At 49.0% G+C, this 21874-nt stretch overlaps 1 protein-coding gene across 3 annotated transcripts in view; it reads left to right on the forward strand.

Annotated features, from left to right (window-relative positions):
* Positions 1-21874, forward strand: part of LOC140415467 (arf-GAP with SH3 domain, ANK repeat and PH domain-containing protein 2-like) — a 197478-nt gene that overhangs the window by 171101 nt on the left and 4503 nt on the right. For 2 of the 3 annotated variants that reach the window (XM_072501057.1, XM_072501059.1), the window contains 3 exons: positions 5059-5293; positions 12910-12971; positions 21263-21372. In XM_072501057.1, coding sequence (XP_072357158.1) covers positions 5059-5293; positions 12910-12971; positions 21263-21372 — 407 coding nt within the window. The remainder of the gene's footprint in view (positions 1-5058; positions 5294-12909; positions 12972-21262; positions 21373-21874) is intronic. The other variant, XM_072501058.1, reaches the window with a different exon arrangement.

Consider the following 21874-nt stretch of genomic DNA (forward strand, 5'->3'; position numbering starts at 1 on the left):
CATCCAAGCACTCCCTAGACTCAATGTCAATGCTGGTTGCTGGGGGTTTTGGCTTTTAAGGACATGCCTCCATCAGAAGTGAGCACCAATTTTATACTGTGGATGCCAGAGAAACAGAGTTATCATAGAGATCATAGATGTTTACAACATGGAAACAGGCTCAGCTGGTCCATGTCGCCCACTTCCTATCACTAAGCTAGTCCCTGCATTTGGTCCATAGCCCTCTATACCCACCCTGCCCATGTAACTGTCTAACTGCTTTTTAAAGGACATAATTGTACCCGCCTCTACCACTGCCTCTGGCAGCCCGTTCATATACTCACTGCCTTCTGTGTGAAGAAACCTCCCCTCTGGTCTCTTTTGCATCTCTCCCCTCTCACCTTAAACCTATGCCCTCTAGTTCTAAACTCCTCTACCTTTGGGAAAAGATGGTGACTGTCTACCTTATCCATGCTCGTCATTATTTTATAGACCTCTATAAGATCACCCCTAAGCCTCCTATGCTCCAGGGAAAAAAGTCCCAGCCTCTCCTTATAACTCAGACCATCAAGTCCTGGTAGCATCCTTGTAAATATCTTCTGCACTCTTTCTAGTTTAACAATATTCTTCCTATAATAGGGTGACCAGAACTGAACATAGTATTCCATGTGTGGTCTTACCAATGTCTTGTACAACTTCAACAAGACGTTCCAACTCCTGTATTCAATAAAACCTAGCATGCTGAATGCCTTCTTCACCACCCTGTCCACCTGCGACTCCACCTTCAAGGAGCTATAAACCTGTATGACTAGATCTCTTTGTTCTGTAATTGTCCCTAACTCCCTACCATTAACTGAATAGGTTCTGCCCTGATTTGATCTACCAAAATGCATCACCCCACATTTATCCAAATTAATCTCCATCTGTCGTTCATCGGCCCACTGACCCGATTGGTCAAGATCCTGTTGAAATCTTATACAACCTTCTTTTCACTATCCACTATGCCACCAATATTGGTCTCATTTGCAAACTTACTAACCGTGCCTCCTACATTCTCATCCAAATAATTTATATAAATAACAAATAATAGTGGACTCACACCGATCCCTGAGGCACACCGCTGGTCACAGGCCTCCAGTTTGAAAAACAACCCTCCACAACCACCCTTTGGCTTCAGTCGTCAAGCCAATTTTGTATCCAATTGGCTACCTCACCCTGGATTCTGTGGGATTTAACCTTTTGCAACAACCTACCATGCTTCCTTGTCAAAGTCCATAGAATCATAGAATCATAGAAGTTTACAGCATGGAAACAGGCCCTTCGGCCCAACCAGTCCATGCCGCCCAGTTTTTACCATTAAGCTAGTCCCAGTTGCCCGCACTTGGCCCATAACCCTCTATACCCATCTTACCCATGTAACTATCTAAATGTTTTTTAAAATACACAATTGTACCCGCCTCTACTACTACCTCTGGCAGCCCATTCCAGACACTCACTACCCTCTGAGTGAAGAAATTGCCCCTCTGGGCCCTTCTGAATCTCTCCCCTCTCACCTTAAACCTATGCCCTCTAGTTTTAGACTCCTCTACCTTTGGGAAAAGATGTTGACTATCTACCTTATCTATGCCCCTCATTATTTTATAGACCTCTGTAAGATCACCCCTAAGCCTCCTACGCTCCAGGGAAAAAAGTCCCAGTCTATCCAGCCTCTCCTTATAACTCAAACCATCAAGTCCCGGCAACATCCTAGTAAATCTTTTCTGCACTCTTTCCAGTTTAATAATATCCTTTCTATAATAGGGTGACCAGAACTGCACACAGTATTCCAAGTGTGGCCGTACCAATGTCTTGTACAACTTCAACAAGACGTCCCAACTCCTGTATTCAATGTTCTGACCAATGAAACCAAGCATGCCGAATGCCTTCTTCACCACCCTGTCCACCTGCGACTCCACCTTCAAGGAGCTATGAACCTGTACTCCTAGATCTCTTTGTTCTATAATTCTCCCCAACGCCATACCATTAACTGAGTAGGTCCTGGCCTGATTCGATCTGCCAAAATGCATCACCTCACATTTATCTAAATTAAACTCCATCTGCCATTCGTCGGCCCACTGGCCTAATTGATCAAGATCCCGTTGCAATCCTAGATAACCTTCTTCACTATCCACTGTGCCACCAATCTTGGTGTCATCTGCAAACTTACTAACCATGCCTCCTAAATTCTCATCCAAATCATTAATATAAATCACAAATAACAGTGGACCCAGCACCGATCCCTGAGGCACACCACTGGTCACAGGCCTCCAGTTTGAAAAACAACCCTCTACAACCACCCTCTGCCTTCTGTCGTCCAGCCAATTTTGAATCCAATTGGCAACCTCACCCTGGATCCCGTGAGCTTTAACCTTCTGCAACAACCTACCATGCGGTACCTTGTCAAAGGCTTTGCTAAAGTCCATGTAGACAACGTCTACTGCACTGCCCTCATCTACCTTCTTGGTCACCCCCTCAAAAAACTCAATCAAATTTGTGAGACATGATTTTCCACGCACAAAGCCATGCTGACTGCCCCGAATCAGTCCTTGCCTCTCTAAATGCTTGTAGATCCTGTCTCTCAGAATACCTTCTAGCAACTTACCTACTACAGACGTTAGGCTCACCGGTCTGTAGTTCCCAGGCTTTCCCCTGCTGCCCTTTTTAAACAAGGGCACAACATTCGCCACTCTCCAATCTTCAGGCACCTCACCTGTGGCTGCCGATGATTCAAATATCTCTGTTAGGGGACCCGCAATTTCCTCCCTAGCCTCCCACAACATCCTGGGATACATTTCATCAGGTCCCGGGGATTTATCTACCTTGATGCGCTTTAAGACTTCCAGCACCTCCTCCTCTGTAATATGCACACTTCTCAAGACATCACTATTTATTTCCCTTAGTTTCCTAACATCATGCCTTTCTCCACCGTGAATACCGATGAGAAATATTCATTCAGGATCTCACCCAACTCTTGTGGCTCTGCACATAGATGTCCTTGTTGATCCTTAAGAGGCCCTACTCTGTCCCTAGTTACTCTTTTCCCCTTTATGTATCTGTAGAATCTCTTTGGATTCTCCCTTGCATTATTTGCCAAAGCAATTTCATGTCCCCTTTTTGCCCTCCTGATTTCCCTCTTAACTCTATTTTGACAATCTCTATACTCTTCAAGGGATCCACTTGATCCCAGTTGCTTATGTACGTCATATGCCTCCTTCTTCTTTTTGACCAGAGTCTCAATATCTCGAGTCATCCAGGGTTCCCTACTTCTACCAGCCTTGCCCTTCACTCTAAAGGGAATGTGCTTACCCTGAGCCCTGGTTAACACATTTTTAAAAGCCTCCCATTTACCAGCCGTCCCTTTGCCTGCCAACAGTCTCCCCCAATCTACCTCTGAAAGTTCCTGTCTGATACCATCAAAATTGGCCTTGCCCCAATTAAGAATTTTAACTCTTGGGCCAGACCTATCATTCTCCATAGCTATCTTAAAACTAATGGAGTTATGGTCACTTGTCCCAAAATGATCCCTCACTAGCACTTCTGTCCCTTCCTTATTTCCCAAGACGAGGTCAAGTTTTGCCCCCTCTCTAGTCGGTCCATCCACATACTGAATGAGAAATTCCTCCTGAATATACTCAACAAATTTCCCTCCATCCAAGCCCCTAATGCTATGGCTGTCCCAGTCAATGTTGGGAAAGTTAAAGTCCCCTACTACTACCACCCTATTATTCTTGCAGCTATCTGTAATCTCCTTACATATTTGCTCCTCAATTTCCCGCTGACTATTTGGGGGCCTGTAGTACAGTCCTACCAAGGTGATCTCTTCCTTCTTATTTTTCAGTTCCACCCATATAGACTCAGTGGGCGAACCCTCGGATATATCCCCTCTAAGTACTGCCGTGATGTTCTCCCTAATCAAAAACGCCACACCCCCTCCTCTCTTACCTCCTGTTCTATCCTTTCTATAGCATCTGTACCCCGGAACATTGAGCTGCCAGTCCTGCCCCTCCCTTAGCCATGTTTCAGTCACAGCTATAATATCCCAGTCCCATGTGCCCGTCCATGCCCTGAGTTCATCCGCTTTGCCCGTCAGGCCCCTTGCATTGAAATAAATGTAGTTTAATGTAGACCTTCCTTGCTCTCTGCCCTGCTTTCTCTGGTCATGCTTTACACACTCTCCCTTCCTGCCTTTTGTTTCTGACCCCACTGACTTCCTACATCGGTTCCCACCCCCCTGCCACATTAGTTTAAACCATGTAGACAACATCGACTGCTGCACTGCCCTCATCTATCTTTTTGGTTACCCCTTCAAAAAACGTAATCAAATTCGTGAGACATGACTTTCAGGTCGATGACTTTCCCATTAACAAGAAATATTTATTCTGGGGCACGATGGAGTTTATTGACTATAATATCCCACCTGTGGCCTACGGGGTGGGAATGCTTGTCTTCCCTGTGGCTCCTTGTGGAGTTCGAGCTCCCCCGCTACGGGAGACTCTCCCATGTCCTTACCAAACAGACCCAGTCCTGCTCCTAATAATTTCTGGGTTTGACCATTTCAAAACTGAGGTTGACTGTTGTTTTGTTTGTTGGGTGCAATATCCAGAAGAAATAAAAAAGTAAAAATGGGGAAACAAGAATACTGGTCAAAAGTTTTTTTTCCTATTGAGGGCGGAAATTATCTGATCCTAATCCAAAGGAGTGAAATCAGGAAGCAACTTTTCCTCACAAAGGTTGATGGGAGTCTGGAATTTTCTCTTCCAAAGGAAGGATTCTGGTGGTCGCTTGGAGCTATCGAGACTTGAGATTGGTCAGTTGTGTTTTGTTTGGTGAGGGTATTAAGGGTTACAGAATAAAGACTGGCAAAAAAGGGCTAAAATGCAGATATGACATAAAATATGACAGCTGAATGGCCACTTTCTAATCCGATGGCTTGGAAGATGTGTTGAAATGTACTATAAGATTGCTTGGAATGTACGGTCATCAGGTAAGAGAATCTGAATCTGCGAAAGATGCCAATGCCACTCTTTCTTTTTCACCCAGGACGTCCAGATCTGCCTTGGCGACACTCCATTGGTGGACCAACAGAGATCTCGAACTCTCAGACCAAGTCAAACTCTCAGAACAGACTATCCCATCACTGGGGCACCCAGGCACCAGCTGAATTTCCGGACAATAGGAGGCAAGGGTCATTGAGTGAAATACCCGTTCAGACCACGGAGCAGCACCATTCCCCCACTCACACAGTGGCACTGCCAGAGCTGCCACCACCAGTGAGGTAGAGTGCAGCTCCCACCCCACCCTCCCACTTGACTGCAGTCACCTGTTGCTCCCAAGCTTCATCTCAGCTACAGAATCTTAACCGTGCGCTAGATTCACACAATGGTGGCCCGTGTGTCTTGTAGCTTTTAGGCTTACTTGCATATAAACATACAAACATGCAAACAAAGAGGAGGAGGAGGAGGCCATTTGGCCCCTCGAGCCTGCTCCACCATTTAATGCGATCATGGTTCATTTGATAGAAATTTGAAATCTGAATTCCGCCTAGCCCCTTACTTAACATGAATCTATCAACCTCTGTCTTAAAAATATATATTTTTTTAAATAAATATTTTATTGAAAATTTTTGGTCAACCAACACAGTACATTGTGCATCCTTTACACAATATTATAACAACACAAATAACAATGACCTATTTTAGAAACAAAAAATGAATAAATAATAAATAACAAAAATGAAAACTAGCCCTAATTGGCAACTGCCTTGTCACAAGTAACACTCTCCAAAAATATAATTTAACAGTCCAATATATAATTATCTGTAGCAACGAACTATACATATTATACAGTATATATTAACAACCCTGAGAGTCCTTCTGGTTCCTCCTCCTCCCCCCCCCCCCCCCCCCCCCCCCGATCCTGGGCTGCTGCTGCTGCCTTCTTTTTTCCATTCCGTCTATCTTTCTGCGAGGTATTCGACGAACGGTTGCCACCGCCTGGTGAACCCTTGAGCCGACCCCCTTAGGACGAACTTAATCCGCTCTAGCTTTATAAACCCCGCCATGTCATTTATCCAGGTCTCCACCCCCGGGGGCTTGGCTTCTTTCCACATTAGCAATATCCTGCGCCGGGCTACTAGGGGCGCAAAGGCCAAAACATCGGCCTCTCTCGCCTCCTGCACTCCCGGCTCTTGTGCAACCCCAAATATAGCCAACCCCCAGCTTGGTTCGACCCGGACCCCGACTACTTTTGAAAGCACATTTGTCACCCCCATCCAAAACCCCTGTAGTGCCGGGCATGACCAAAACATATGGGTATGATTTGCTGGGCTTCTCGAGCACCTCGCACACCTATCCTCCACCCCAAAAAATTTACTGAGCCATGCTCCAGTCATATGCGCCCTGTGTAATACCTTAAACTGAATCAGGCTTAGCCTGGCACACGAGGACGACGAGTTTACCCTGCTTAGGGCATCTGCCCACAGCCCCTCCTCGATCTCCTCCCCCAGCTCTTCTTCCCATTTCCCTTTTAGTTCATCTACCATAGTCTCCCCTTCGTCCCTCATTTCCCTATATATATCTGACACCTTACCATCCCCCACCCATGTCTTTGAGATCACTCTGTCCTGCACCTCTTGTGTCGGGAGCTGCGGGAATTCCCTCACCTGTTGCCTCGCAAAAGCCCTCAGTTGCATATACCTGAATGCATTCCCTTGGGGCAACCCATATTTCTCGGTCAGCGCTCCCAGACTCGCGAACTTCCCATCCACAAACAGATCTTTCAGTTGCGTTATTCCTGCTCTTTGCCACATTCCATATCCCCCATCCATTCCCCCCGGGGCAAACCTATTGTTGTTTCTTATCGGGGACCCCCCCAAGGCTCCCGTCTTTCCCCTATGCCGTCTCCACTGTCCCCAAATCTTCAGTGTAGCCACCACCACCGGGCTTGTGGTGTAGTTCCTCGGTGAGAACGGCAATGGGGCTGTCACCATAGCCTGTAGGCTAGTCCCCCTACAGGACTCCCTCTCTAATCTCTTCCACGCCGCTCCCTCCTCCTCTCCCATCCACTTACTCACCATTGAAATATTAGCGGCCCAATAATACTCACTTAGGCTCGGTAGTGCCAGCCCCCCCCTATCCCTGCTACGCTGTAAGAATCCCTTCCTCACTCTCAGGGTCTTCCCGGCCCACACAAAACCCATGATGCTCTTTTCAATCCTTTTAAAAAAAGCCTTCGTGATCACCACCGGGAGGCACTGAAACACAAAGAGGAATCTCGGGAGGACCACCATCTTAACCGCCTGCACCCTCCCTGCCAGTGACAGGGATACCCTATCCCATCTCTTGAAATCCTCCTTTTGTTCCACCAACCGCGTTAAATTTAACCTATGCAATGTGCCCCAATTCTTGGCTATCTGGATCCCCAGGTAACGAAAGTCCCTTGTTACCTTCCTCAACGGTAGGTCCTCTATTTCTCTACTCTGCTCCCCTGGATGCACCACAAACAACTCACTTTTCCCCATGTTCAATTTATACCCTGAAAAATCCCCAAACTCCCCAAGTATCCGCATTATTTCTGGCATCCCCTCCGCCGGGTCTGCCACGTATAGTAGCAAATCGTCCGCATACAAAGATACCCGGTGTTCTTCTCCTCCTCTAAGTACTCCCCTCCACTTCTTGGAACCCCTCAACGCTATCGCCAGGGGCTCAATCGCCAGTGCAAACAATAATGGGGACAGAGGGCATCCCTGCCTTGTCCCTCTATGGAGCCGAAAATATGCAGATCCCCGTCCATTCGTGACCACGCTCGCCACTGGGGCCCTATACAACAGCTGCACCCATCTAACATACCCCTCTCCAAAACCAAATCTCCTCAACACCTCCCACAAATAATCCCACTCCACTCTATCAAATGCTTTCTCGGCATCCATCGCCACTACTATCTCCGTTTCCCCCTCTGGTGGGGCCATCATCATTACCCCTAACAACCTCCGTATATTCGTGTTCAGCTGTCTCCCCTTCACAAACCCAGTTTGGTCCTCGTGGACCACCCCCGGGACACATTCCTCTATTCTCATTGCCATTACCTTGGCCAGGATCTTGGCATCTACATTTAGGAGGGAAATAGGTCTATAGGACCCGCATTGTAGCGGGTCCTTTTCCTTCTTTAAGAGAAGCGATATCGTTGCTTCAGACATAGTCGGGGGCAGTTGTCCCCTTTCCTTTGCTTCATTAAAGGTCCTCGTCAGTACCGTGGCGAGCAAGTCCACATATTTTCTATAGAATTCGACTGGGAATCCATCCGGTCCCGGGGCCTTTCCCGCCTGCATGCTCCTAATTCCTTTCACCACTTCTTCTACCTCGATCTGTGCTCCCAGTCCCACCCTTTCCTGCTCTTCCACCTTGGGAAATTCCAGCCGATCCAAGAAGCCCATCATTCTCTCCCTCCCATCCGGGGGTTGAGCTTCATATAATTTTTTATAAAATGTCTTGAACACTCCATTCACTCTCTCCGCTCCCCGCTCCATCTCTCCTTCCTCATCCCTCACTCCCCCTATTTCCCTCGCTGCTCCCCTTTTCCTCAATTGGTGTGCTAGCAACCTGCTCGCCTTCTCCCCATATTCGTACTGTACACCCTGTGCCTTCCTCCATTGTGCCTCTGCAGTGCCCGTAGTCAGCAAGTCAAATTCTACATGTAGTCTTTGCCTTTCCCTGTACAGTCCCTCCTCCGGTGCTTCCGCATATTGTCTGTCCACCCTCAAAAGTTCTTGCAGCAACTGCTCCCGTTCCTTACTCTCCTGCTTCCCTTTATGTGCCCTTATTGATATCAGCTCCCCTCTAACCACCGCCTTCAATGCCTCCCAGACCACTCCCACCTGGACCTCCCCATTATCATTGAGTTCCAAGTACTTTTCAATGCACCCCCTCACCCTTAGACACACCCCCTCAGCTGCCATTAGTCCCATGTCCATTCTCCAGGGTGGGCGCCCTCCTGTTTCCTCCTCTATCTCCAAGTCTACCCAGTGTGGAGCGTGATCCGAAATGGCTATAGCCGTATACTCCGTTCCCCTCACCTTCGGGATCAATGCCCTTCCCAGCACAAAAAAGTCTATTCGCGAGTAGACTTTATGGACATAGGAGAAAAACGAGAACTCCTTACTCCTAGGTCTGCTAAATCTCCACGGGTCTACACCTCCCATCTGCTCCATAAAATCTTTAAGTACCTTGGCTGCTGCCGGCCTCCTTCCAGTCCTGGACTTCGACCTATCCAGCCCTGGTTCCAACACCGTATTAAAATCCCCCCCCATTATCAGCTTTCCCATCTCTAGGTCCGGAATGCGTCCTAGCATCCGCCTCATAAAATTGGCATCATCCCAGTTCGGGGCATATACGTTTACCAAAACCACCGTCTCCCCCTGTAGTTTGCCACTCACCATCACGTATCTGCCCCCGTTATCCGCCACTATAGTCTTTGCCTCGAACATTACCCACTTCCCCACTAATATAGCCACCCCCCTGTTTTTCGCATCTAGACCCGAATGGAACACCTGCCCCACCCATCCTTTGCGTAGCCTAACCTGGTCTATCAGTTTCAGGTGCGTTTCCTGTAACATAACCACATCTGCCTTAAGTTTTTTAAGGTGTGCGAGTACCCGTGCCCTCTTTATCGGCCCGTTCAGCCCTCTCACGTTCCACGTGATCAGCCGGGTTGGGGGGCTTCCTACCCCCCCCCCCCCCTTGTCGATTAGCCATCCCCTTTTTCCAGCTCCTCACCCGGTTCCCACGCAGCTGTATCTCCCCCAGGCGGTGCCCCCCCGCCCATCCTCTCCCATACCAGCTCCCCCCTCTCCCCAGCAGCAGCAACCCAGTAATTCCCCCCTCCCACCCCCCCGCTAGATCCCCCGCTAGCGTAATTACTCCCCCCATGTTGCTCCCAGAAGTCAGCAAACTCTGGCCGACCTCGGCTTCCCCCCCGTGACCTCGGCTCGCACCGTGCGACGCCCCCTCCTTCCTGCTTCTCTATTCCCGCCGTGATTATCATAGCGCGGGAACCAAGCCCGCGCTTCTCCCTTGGCCCCGCCCCCAATGGCCAACGCCCCATCTCCTCCACCTCCCCTCCTCCCCCCATCACCACCTGTGGAAGAGAGAAAAGTTACCACATCGCAGGATTAGTACATAAAACTCCTCTTTCCCCCCTTTTTAACCCCCCTCTTCGCCCCCCACATTCGTCCCACCACTTTGTTCAAATGTTCTTTTTAATAACCCGCTCAGTCCAGTTTTTCTTCCACAATAAAAGTCCACGCTTCATCCGCCGTCTCAAAGTAGTGGTGCCTCCCTCGATATGTGACCCACAGTCTTGCCGGTTGCAGCATTCCAAATTTTATCTTCTTTTTATGAAGCACCGCCTTGGCCCGATTAAAGCTCGCCCTCCTTCTCGCCACCTCCGCACTCCAGTCTTGATAAACGTGGATCACCGCGTTCTCCCATTTACTGCTCCGAGTTTTCTTTGCCCATCTAAGGACCATTTCTCTATCCTTAAAACGGAGGAATCTCACCACTATGGCTCTGGGAATTTCTCCTGCTCTCGGTCCTCGCGCCATCACTCGGTATGCTCCCTCCACCTCCAACGGACTCGCCGGGGCCTCCGCTCCCATTAACGAGTGCAGCATCGTGCTCACATATGCCCCGACGTCCGCTCCCTCCGCACCTTCAGGAAGACCAAGAATCCTCAGGTTGTTCCTCCTTGCGTTGTTCTCCAGTGCCTCCAACCTTTCCACACATCGTTTCTGATGTGCCTCATGCGTCTCCGTCTTCACCACCAGGCCCTGTATGTCGTCCTCATTCTCGGCTGCCTTTGCCTTCACGACCCGAAGCTCCCGCTCCTGGGTCTTTTGTTCCTCCTTTAGCCCTTCGATCGCCTGTAGTATCGGGGCCAACAGCTCTTTCTTCATTTCCTTTTTGAGCTCTTCCACACAGCATTTCAAGAACTCTTGTTGTTCAGGGCCCCATGTTCAACTGCCACCTTCCGACGCCATCTTGGTTTTTGCTTGCTTTCCTTGCCGCTGTTCTAAAGGATCCACTGCAATCCGGCCACTTTCTCCTCCTTTTTTCATCCGTATCCAGGGGGAATTCCCTTCTGGTTTACCGCACAGTGTTTTTAGCCGTCAAAATTGCCGTTGGGGCTCCTATCAAGAGCCCAAAAGTCCGTTTCACCGGGAGCTGCCGAAACGTGCGACTCAGCTGGTCATCGCCGCACCCGGAAGTCTATCTTAAAAATATTAAAAGCCTGGGCAGCACGGTGGCGCAGTGGGTTAGCCCTGATGCCTCACGGCACCGAGGTCCCAGGTTCGATCCCGGCTGTGGGTCACTGTCCGTGTGGAATTTACACATTCTCCCCGTGTTTGCGTGGGTTTGCGTGGGTTTCATCCCCACAACCCAAAGATGTGCGGGTTAGGTGGATTGGCCACGCTAAATTGCCCCTTAATTGGAATAAATGAATTGGGTACTCCTAAATTTTTTTCAAGAAAAATGAATAAATATTAAAAGCCCCTGGTTCCACCTTTTCAGGAAGAAAGTTCCAAAGACTCACGACTGTTGCCGAGAAGAAATCTCATCTCATCTCCGTTTTAATGGAGACCCCTTTTTTTAAACAGTGACCCCCTGGGTCTAGATTCTTCCACAAGAGGAAGCGTTCTCTCCACATCCGCCCTGTCAAGACCTCTCGGGATCGAACCCCACGCTGGGAACTGTTCTGTTTTCCTGTAGACTATAAGACTTTCCTGTTTTTATGGACATACCATCGAACACCCCCTTCGGGCAGAATGCTGCTAATTATTTTGCTAATAAAAAGGTCACCATTCCTGTAATGTCGGCTATATCGAGGCAGAAACCAAGAGCCCACCAATCAAGTCGATTGTACCTCATTAAGGAGCAGTTATTAATGACAAGTGTGGAATTCAATGGAAGAGACTGAGGCAAGATCAATTGATCTCTCTATGAAAGGAGGAGTGAGGAGTCACTTCCACCCATCACTCCCGCTTAGCACGCATTATTCTGCGCATAGCTGCTGACAGGGGGCTGAAGTGAGGGTTATTGCAGCTCTTCACATTGTATATGTGCCCATTGCAAGCCATGTTTCTGCTCCCAGGGCTGCAGAACCTTGTTGGCTGGGAATGGATGTCAGGTTTGATTCCTCGCTATCTGGTTTTAGTGGTTGAATTGTTTTCCAAATTGGGCCCAGAACCTTGCAATCCTTGCAATCTCGTCACTCCCACCCAGGGAATGTCAGTAAAATGTAGAAATGGTCTTCCATTCGGGCGGGACGTTCCGCCCAGACCAGCAGGAACCTGTCAGGTTACCAGAATGCAAGATTTATGCCAGATTTTGTGCCCACGAACTCATATCTTGCATTTATATAGCGACTTTGAACTCTCCTTTGAAGAGCCCTGCGACACAGACGTAACGTTTGACAGCAAGCCAAATGGATTCGGACAAATAGCAACAAGCTTGCTCAAAGAACTTTTTTCTTGAAGGGGAAATGGTAGTGTGGTTTAGGGAGGGAATGCCACATTTAGGATGAAGGCAGCTGAAGGCATCTCCACCAATGGTGAGACTGGTTTACAATCAGGGATGCATAGGAGGTCAGAATCTGGGGGGCGGGGGGGGCTCTGAGATCTCCGAGGTTACAGAGAGGGGCAAGGTCATGCAGCGATTCGAACGGAAGGATAAGCATTTGAAAACATTGCCAGACCAGGAACCAGGAACCAATGTTAGGGCACTGAGAACAGGGGTGATGAGTGAATCGGACTTTGTAAAGTAGTCTGTGCTGGGATCGCTAAGAATAAAACATCACCATTTCTTTTTTGTAATTGAAAAATAAATCCTTGCTTTGCAGCCCAAAATGTACATCGTTCACCAGGAAACCCAGTGGAAATGAGGGAATCAAGAAGCCGAGAGGTATGTCACAACCTAAACTTGGGGTGAATGGTCGTAGTAATTGTCTAGCCAAGGAACATCTTTGTTGTGTACCTGGACAATATCAAGGCTTGGGCTGATGGTATCAAGTTACATTCACACCACACAACAGAGGATCTAACTACCACCCCTTGACATTCAATGGCATTACCATCGCTGAATCCCCCACTATCAACATCCTGGGGGTTACCATTGATCAGAAACTGAACTGGACTAGCCACATTAATACTGTAACTACCAGGGCAAGTCAAAGGTAGGAATCCTAGGAAAGGTAGCAAATCACCTTCTGACCCGCCAAAGCCTGTCCATCATCTAAAAGACTCAAGTCAGGTGTGCAATGGAATACTCTCCACTTGTCTGGATGAGTAGCTCCAACAACACTCCAGGAGCTCGACCCCTTCAAGGAAAAAGAACAAAGAAAAGTACAGCACAAGAATAGGCCCTTCGGCCCTCCAAGCCTGCGCTGACCATGCTGCCCGTCTAAACTAAAATCTTCACTTCCGGGGTCTGTATCCCTCTATTCCCATCCTATTCATGTATTTGTCAAGACGCCCCTTAAATGTCACTATCGTCCCTGCTTCCACCACCTCCTCCGGCAGCGAATTCCAGCCACCCACTACCCTCTGTGTAAAGAACTTACCTTGTACATCTCCTCTAAACCTTGGCCCTCGCACATTAAACCTATGCCCCCTAGTAATTGACCCCTCTACCCTGGGGAAAAGTCTCTGACAATCCACTCTGTCTATGCCCCTCATAATTTTTTAGACCTCTATCAGGTCGCCCCTCAACCTCCTTCGTTCCAGTGAGAACAAACCAAGTTTATTCAACCTCTCCTCATAGCTAATGTCCTCCTTACCAGGCAACATCCTCGTAAATCTCTTTTGCACCCTCACTAAAGCCTCCACATCCTTCTGGTAGTGTGGCGACCAGAATTGAACACTATACTCCAAGTGTGGCCTAACTAAGGTTCTATACAGCAAGATTGAGCAGGTTCTTTGGAGTGGAGGACAAATGTGGGAGGTGTGGCGGGAGCCCGGCAAACCACGCACATATGTTTTGGGCATGCCCGGCACTGGAAGGGTATTGGAAGGGAGTGACGGGAGTGATTTCGCGGGTGGTGAAGGCCCGGGTCAAACCAGGCTGGGGGTTAGCTCTATTTGGAGTTGCGGAAGAGCCGGGAGTGCAGGAGGCGAAAGAGGCCGACGTTGTGGCCTTTGCGTCCCTAGTAGCCCGGCGCAGGATCCTACTCATGTGGAAGGAGGCGAAACCCCCCGGACTGGAGGCCTGGGTAAATGATATGGCGGGGTTCATTAAACTGGAGCAGATAAAGTTTGCCCTGAGAGGATCGGCTCAAGGGTTCACCAGGCGGTGGCAGCCATTTCTCGACTACCTAGGGGAACGTTAGAGGGAAGACAGATGACCAGCAGCAGCAACCCAGGGGGAGGGGGGGGGGGGGGGGTTTAGTTTAGGTCAAAGATAAAGGGGTTTTGTTACTTGTGTATTGTTTAAAATTTCTGTATTGGTATTGTTGCGTTTGCTTTGTAAGAGGGGAAAAATTGTTGTTTGGGAAAAAATTTTCAATAAAACATTTATAAAAAAAAAAAAAAAACTAAGGTTCTATACAGCTGCAACATGACTTGCCAATTCTTATACTCAGTGCCCCGGCCAATGAAGGCAAGCATGCCTTCTTGACTACCTTCTCCACCTGTGTTGCCCCTTTCAGTGACCTGTGGACCTGTACACCAAGATCCCTCTGACTGTCAATACTCTTGAGGGTTCTACCATTCACTATATATTCCCTACCTGCAATTGACCTTCCAAAATGCATTACCTCACATGTGTCCGGATTAAACTCCATCTGCCATTTCATCGCCCAAGTCTCCAAATGATCTAAATCCTGCTGTATCATCTGACAGTCCTCATCGCTATCCGCAATTCCACCAACCTTTGTGTCGTCCGCAAACTTACTAATCAGACCAGTTACATTTTCCTCCAAATCATTTATATATCCTACGAACAGCAAAGATCCCAGCACTGATCCCTGCAGAACACCACTAGTCGCAGAACACCACTAGTCACAGCCCTCCAATCAGAAAAGCACCCTTCCATTGCTACTCTCTGCCTTCTATGACCTAGCCAGTTCTGTATCCATCTTGCTGGCTCACCTCTGATCCCGTGTGACTTCACCTTTTGTACCAGTCTGCCATGAGGGACCTTGTCAAAGGCCTTACTGAAGTCCATGTAGACAACATCCACTGCCCTACCTGCATCAATCATCTTTGTGACCTCCTCGAAAAACTCTATCAAGTTAGTGAGACACGAGCTCCCCTTCACAAAACCGTGCTGCCTCTCGCTAATACGATCACTTGCCTCCAAATGGGAGTAGATCCTGTCTCGAAGAATTCTCTCCTGTAATTTCCCTACCACTGACGTAAGGCTCACCGGCCTGTAGTTCCCTGGATTATCCTTGCTGCCCTTCTTAAACAAAGGAACAACATTGGCTATTCTCCAGTCCTCCGGGACATCACCTGAAAACATGAGGATCCAAAGATTTCTGTCAAGGCCGCAGCAATTTCCTCTCTTGCCTCCTTCAGTATTCTGGGGTAGATCCCATCAGGCCCTGGGGACTTATCCACCGTAATATTTTTCAAGACGCCCAACACCTCTTCTTTTTGGATCTCAATGTGACCCAGGCTATCTACACACCCTTCTCCAGACTCAACATCGACCCATTCCTTCTCTTTGGCGAATACTGATGCAAAGTGCCTGTCGGTTGGGCACTCTGTGGTTTTTTAGGGCCATTGCATTCTCTAGCAAAATGTCTCAACTGTCCGCAATTGTAGCACTCTTGCGGTTTGGCTGGGGGCTGTTCTTTCCCTCGTTTACCCAGGCGGGGTTGTGAAGAGTGGTTCTGACTGCCTGCACGTCTGCGGCGGCTTGGTTTTCCTCGGGGGTTCTAGTTGCTGATTTGCCGTGAGCCGCTTGTTCCCAAACGCGGGACAATCTCTTGACCACCCACTTCTCATTAGGAGCCTCCTCCGAGGGGTCATAATTGCTACAGGCATTCTGCCCTGCTTCCGTGGCATGGGAGATAAGGGTGCGGGTCCACTTGGCCATATTGTCTGGGGACAAATGGGCACGATCTACGTTGCCGAAAACGGCTTCAAAATGAATCCACAAGCGTCCTGCGAACGCTGTGGGGTGTTCAGACTTTTTCTGTCTGCATTTATTCAGACCGCCTACGGGGTCGCCCCGATTGTACCCAGTCGCATCCAGGATCGCGGTATGCATTTCTGCAAGGGTGCCTCCTCCTACATTCTGTGGGTCGGGAAGGGCTGCTGCGACCGATGGGTCTAAGCTGAGGACCGTGAGCTTTACCTGCTCTTTCGCATCCAGGCCGTACATGGTTGCCTGGTGTTTGACGGTGGCAAAGAAATGGTGTGGGTCTGAAGCGGGGAGGAACGGTGTGATTTTGGCACACGCATCCCGTAATTGGGTCACTGTGAGGGGGGTGGAATATAAGACTTCCGCTTCGTCTGCTGTGGCGGTACGGTGGGTTGTTACAGGGTTCATGGGAGCCTGTATTATCTGTTGTGTGGGGGGTGGGGGTGCTTTCCTCCTTTGTGGTTTTTCCTGCGCACATGCTCCCTGAACATATCTCTGCACTGTCTCTTGCAATTCTTCCCAATCAGGGCCGTCTTCCTGGTCTAAACTTTCCCCAAAGGTTTCTTGAAATCCCTTTTGGACAGAAAGCAGTGCTTTCAAGTCTGCAATCTGCTTTCGGCACTTTGCATGGTCCAGAGTACTCTGCCTTTGTTCCGTGGTTGTGGCGTGGAGCGCTCTCAAGGCTGCTTTGAGATCACTGCGTTGTTTCTGGAGCGTCTCTAACTGGTTTTCTGTTTCTTTCTTTACCAGGACTGCACGCTGCAGGTCCTGATAAGCCTTTTCATATTGTGACTGGAAACTACTCAAGTGCGCCAGACAAGATTGGTGACCCCGTTTGGCATCAGCCACCTCTTCGTCCTTTGCTGCTAATTTCCCTTTTAACTCCAGGTTCTCTTTCTCAATTTTGCATACATCGATTTTACTCATCCGATGTATGCCTTCTATTTCCTTGCGGAGCGTCCTGACGACCTCCTCTGTGCCTCGCAATTGTGCCAGACAGGACACAATTGCCATCGGCTTGCGCGCTTTTGCTAAACTCTTTTTGTGGATCTCACTCAGGTTCTCCCACCAAGTGTGCCCTATACTTCCAGGACCTGAGTCGTCGTTATTGCAGAAATCCTTCCACATGGGCCATCCTTTGCCCTGCAGAATTTTGCGGATTTCCACTTCCCAAACGGGACACTGTCCCGCTCCTACACTGCTGACTGGTGCAACAGCAAAACCTTCGGGGTTCATGAGGCGCTGCATCGCTTGCATTGCCTGCATGGCTCTCTCTTATCTGCTCGTTACGTTCGAATTTGGAACAGGGGGCTAAGGTGGTGTGGTAGATGCGGGTACGGCTTGCGCTAATTTCCGAAATACCAACTGCCGATAGTTTTGACGCAACAAAAAATCTATCAGTTTTGCCTTATAACCCTGTTAGTTACGCATGCATATACACACTTCCGAATTGTGAATTATTAACCAGAACCGCTTGAACACTTATGGGTTTTTTTTTTGTTTCCGATTGGATTCTAATTCAAAATGTTGGGGTTCTCCCGGAGTGGTTTTCCACTTCTAAGTCGGGTCCCGTCAGGATGTCGCCAATTATGGTGCTCTTTTTAACCTTAGTCTATTTGCTCTGATTACGTCACCTTTGCTCATGAGTCGCCAGGTATCTTTATGATACCGCCACGTGGTTCAAGTTCAGGTTATGATTAATAATACAGCACACCGCTTAGTAAGGATTAAAACAACGGTCATTTATTATATACAACAAGCAATATTAATACCCTAATACTACTTTCTATATAATAAACCTATCACTACTGGCCAATACTTAACTTAGGAAGAGCCCACCAGGGCAGGGAAACAAATGGCTTGTCCAATCAGATCTGGCCCGCGGGATTCAAAAGGCTGCTACAGGTCGGTGGCTAGGTGTCTCTACCGGATAGCGATCGCTGGATTCAAACTTACTGTTGCCGGATGCTGTTCTTGCGAAGGTCTCGAGCAGGCGAAGAGGAGAGAGAGAGAGATCTGAACTTGGACCCCCACTTTTATCGGGCCCAGGGGCTTCCCGCCTCCCGGGGCGGCCCTTGACCCTGAGTCCCAAGTGATTGGATCTGTCCCCAATCTCTGGGGTCGATGTGTCCAATGGTGAGGCGATTCCTCGATCGGTGGTGGTCGCTCACCTGTCTTTGTTTCGGCTACTGCAGACGCCGACAGGTCTGGCCCGGTATTCAATTGCTAATATGTTGCAATTGTTCCCGGGGATAGCCGATTTAACTGTGGATGTCTGAATAGATGGGCTGCAAACAGTCCTGAATGCAACTGCAAATACCTGGGTTGATGGGCTGTTGATAGCCCTGAGTATCGATCTGGGCTAACTTCCCAGAGCCGAATATGCAATACTGTCTGCAGCTGCCTGCTTGTGTCTTCTTAGCTGCTTTTCCCAGCAATCTTTCGGGTTAGCCATTTTAAACTGGGTTTTGGCCAGATTAATCGGAACGCAGCCATTTTACGTGGCTACACTTTTTATGTACGTGTAAAAAACCTTGGGATTTTCCTTAACCCTATTTGTCAATGACTATTCATGACCCCTTTTAGCCCTCCTGACTCCTTGCTTAAGTTCCTTCCTACTTTCCTTATATTCCACACAGGCTTCGTCTGTTTCCAGACTTCTAGCCCTGTCAAATGCTTCCTTTTTCATTTTGACGAGGCCTACAATATCTCTCGTTATCCAAGGATCCCGAAATTTGCCATATTTGTCCTTCTTCCTCACAGGAACAAACCGGTCCTGAATTCCTTTCAACTGACATTTGAAAGCCTCCCACATGTCAGATGTTGATTTAACCTCAAACATCCGCCCCCAATCATTCCCGCCTAATATTGTTATAATTAGCCTTCCCCCAATTTAGAACATTCACCCTAGGACCACTCTTATCCTTGTCCACCAGCACTTTAAAACTTACTGAATTGTGGTCACTGTTCCCAAAATGCTCCCCTACTGAAACTTCTACCACCTGGCCGGGCTCATTCCCCAATACCAGGTCCAGTACAGCCCCTTCCCTAGTTGGACTATCTACATATTGTTTTAAGAAGCCCTCCTGGATGCTCATTACAAACTCTGCCCCGTCCAAGCCCCTAGCACGAAGTGAGTCCCAGTCAATATTGGGGAAGTTAAAGTCTCCCATCACAACAACCCTGTTGCTTTTGCTCCTTTCCAAAATCTGTCCACCTATCTGCTCTTATCCCCTAAAAGCAGCCCCCTTGATTGCTCCCCCTTCCACAAACATTCAAACCCTTCACCACCGACGAACAGTGGCAGCCGTGTGTAGAATCTACAAGATGCACTGCAGTAACTCACCAAGGTTCCTTAGACAGCACCTTCCAAACCCACGGCCACTACCATCTAGAAGGACAAGAGCAGCAAATACCTGGGAACACCTCCACTTGGAGGTTCCCAAACGAGTCACCCACCACTCTGACTTGGAAATATATCACCGCTCCTTCACTGTCGTTGGGGCAACATCCTGGAACTCCCTCCCTAACATGACAGTGGGTGCACCTACACATCAATGACTGCAAGTTCAAGAAGGCAACTTGCCACCACCTTCTGAAGGGCAACGAGGGATGGGTAATAATTGCTGGTCCAGCCAGCGACGCCAACATCTCGTAAATTAATTTAAAAAAATCTATTGCTGAAATTTCTACTGAATATATTGTCAGTTTACAGAAACTCTATGGGCGGGATTCTCCAACCCCCCGCCAGGTCGGAGGATCCCCAGGGGGCGGCGTGAATAAGGCAATATCTCTCGTATTCTCCGGCATCGGTTTTCGGGTGGGGGCGGGGATCACGCCATGCCGGTCGGGAGCTGTTGGCAGTGGCCCCCCCAGCAATTCTCCGGGCCCCGATGAGCCGAGTGGCCGTCGGTTTCTGTCCAGTCCCGCTGGCATGGATTGGACATGACCCCACACGGCACGACCTGGTAGGTAAGTTGGCTGGTGCGCTGCTCGGTGGGGTCGCGGGGGGGATCCGACCCGGGGGTGGGGGGGGGGGGGGGAGCCATGGTGGCCTGGCCCGCGATCGGGGCCCACTGATCTGCGGGCGGGCCTGTGCCGTGGAGGCACTTCTTCCTTCCGCGCTGGCCCCTGTAGTGCTCCGCCATGGCCGGCGCGGAGAAGACCCCCCCCCCCCCTGCGCAGGCGGCAGAATACGCCGGCCGGTCTGCGCATGCGCTGAACCACGCCGGCCATTCTGCGCATGCGCTAACTCGCGCAGTCCCTTCGCCGCCAGCTGGCATGGCGCCACCCCCCTCCGGCACCGGCCTAGCCCCCGGAAGGCCGGGGTGGTTTGCGCCATTTTTTACGCCGGTGTCGGGCCATCACGCCGATTCGGGAGAATCCCGCCTTATATCTTCCAGGAATGAGGGAGGGGATAGGAAGATGTTCTCAAACCCAACAACTTTAATATCAGTATCTTTCTCTTTATTTACAGCGTGATAATAGGGAAGAAAGCCAGATATTCATCCTCAGCTAAGCAGTGACTCTCTGACCCATTTAACCCATCAAAGGACGTGCATCCATTTTCTTCCTCCCTCACTCTTTTCACCAGCTTTCCAGCAAATTACAATGAGGCAGTTTAGGATCAGATCCCTGGAGAGGAGGAGGCATTCTCTTAACCATTAGTGTCAGACAGTACATAAAATCAGCAGCCATGTTAAAGCCAAGCTAGCTGAGTCAAGTAGTCTGCTGGGTGAAATCTTTGTAAGTTAGCAGGAGATGCTTTTTGTGATGTTTTAAATTGTATTCCTTTTTTTTAAAAAAAGTAAGCTAATCTTTGTCCCCACACTCACTGTAGTCAAGCAGGTTGCATTACGAAGAATGCACCTTCTGAGCTGTTTAAATTATACCTGACCTCGGAACCAAAGCAGTCAGGCCTGGTTAGCACTCATGTGGGAAAGACCAGGGACAGTATGCTTTTTCAGAGGAGGGCAGCAGTTCGACAAATGGGATCGTTCTTTCAGTGAGCTGGCACTTGCGTAATGGGCTGAATGATCTCCTTGTGTGCTGTGTGATGCCATTAAAATAAATAATGTTCCTGCCTTGTTTCCCATTTTCCAATAAAGGGGAATACCTCTCGCCAACGGGCTCAAATTCCAGGAGTCGGGAAGATGTCTATATTGTTCCGTCGAGTTCCAAACCAATCCCTGTACCACTGCCAAGGAGGTCCGTTGGGGTGAGTTTAAAAAAAAATTAATTTGGAGCACCCAATTCTTTTTTTTTCCCAATTAAGGGGCAATTTATCGTGGCCAATCCACCTTCCCTGCACATCTTTGGGTTGTGGGGTGCGACGCACACAAACATGGGAAGAATGTGCAAACTCCACACGGACAGTGACCTGGGTTCGATCCCAGCCCCAAGTCCTCGACGCCGTGAGGCAGCAGTGCTAACCACTGTGTCACCGTGCCGCCCTGGTTGGGGTGAGTTGATGGTGACCTCGTTCAGTGTGGTTTCACTGCACTGGTTATTACACAAGCAAGAGGCAAACTACAAAACCTGCTGGCAAAGCCCAACACCATTAGTTTTATTGTGTGTGTGTGCACCGCTGTTTTTATCTATATGCTTTACTTAGTCAGGAGGCCTTGTGGCTCAGTAGGTGGCATGTGTGCCTCTGAACCAGATGCTCCAGGTTAAAGTCCCACTCCACGATTTGTTGCCCATGGATGCAGAACTCATGA

Source organism: Scyliorhinus torazame, chromosome 1 (assembly GCF_047496885.1).
Source record: "Scyliorhinus torazame isolate Kashiwa2021f chromosome 1, sScyTor2.1, whole genome shotgun sequence".
In the NCBI taxonomy this organism is placed as follows: Eukaryota; Metazoa; Chordata; class Chondrichthyes; order Carcharhiniformes; family Scyliorhinidae; genus Scyliorhinus; species Scyliorhinus torazame.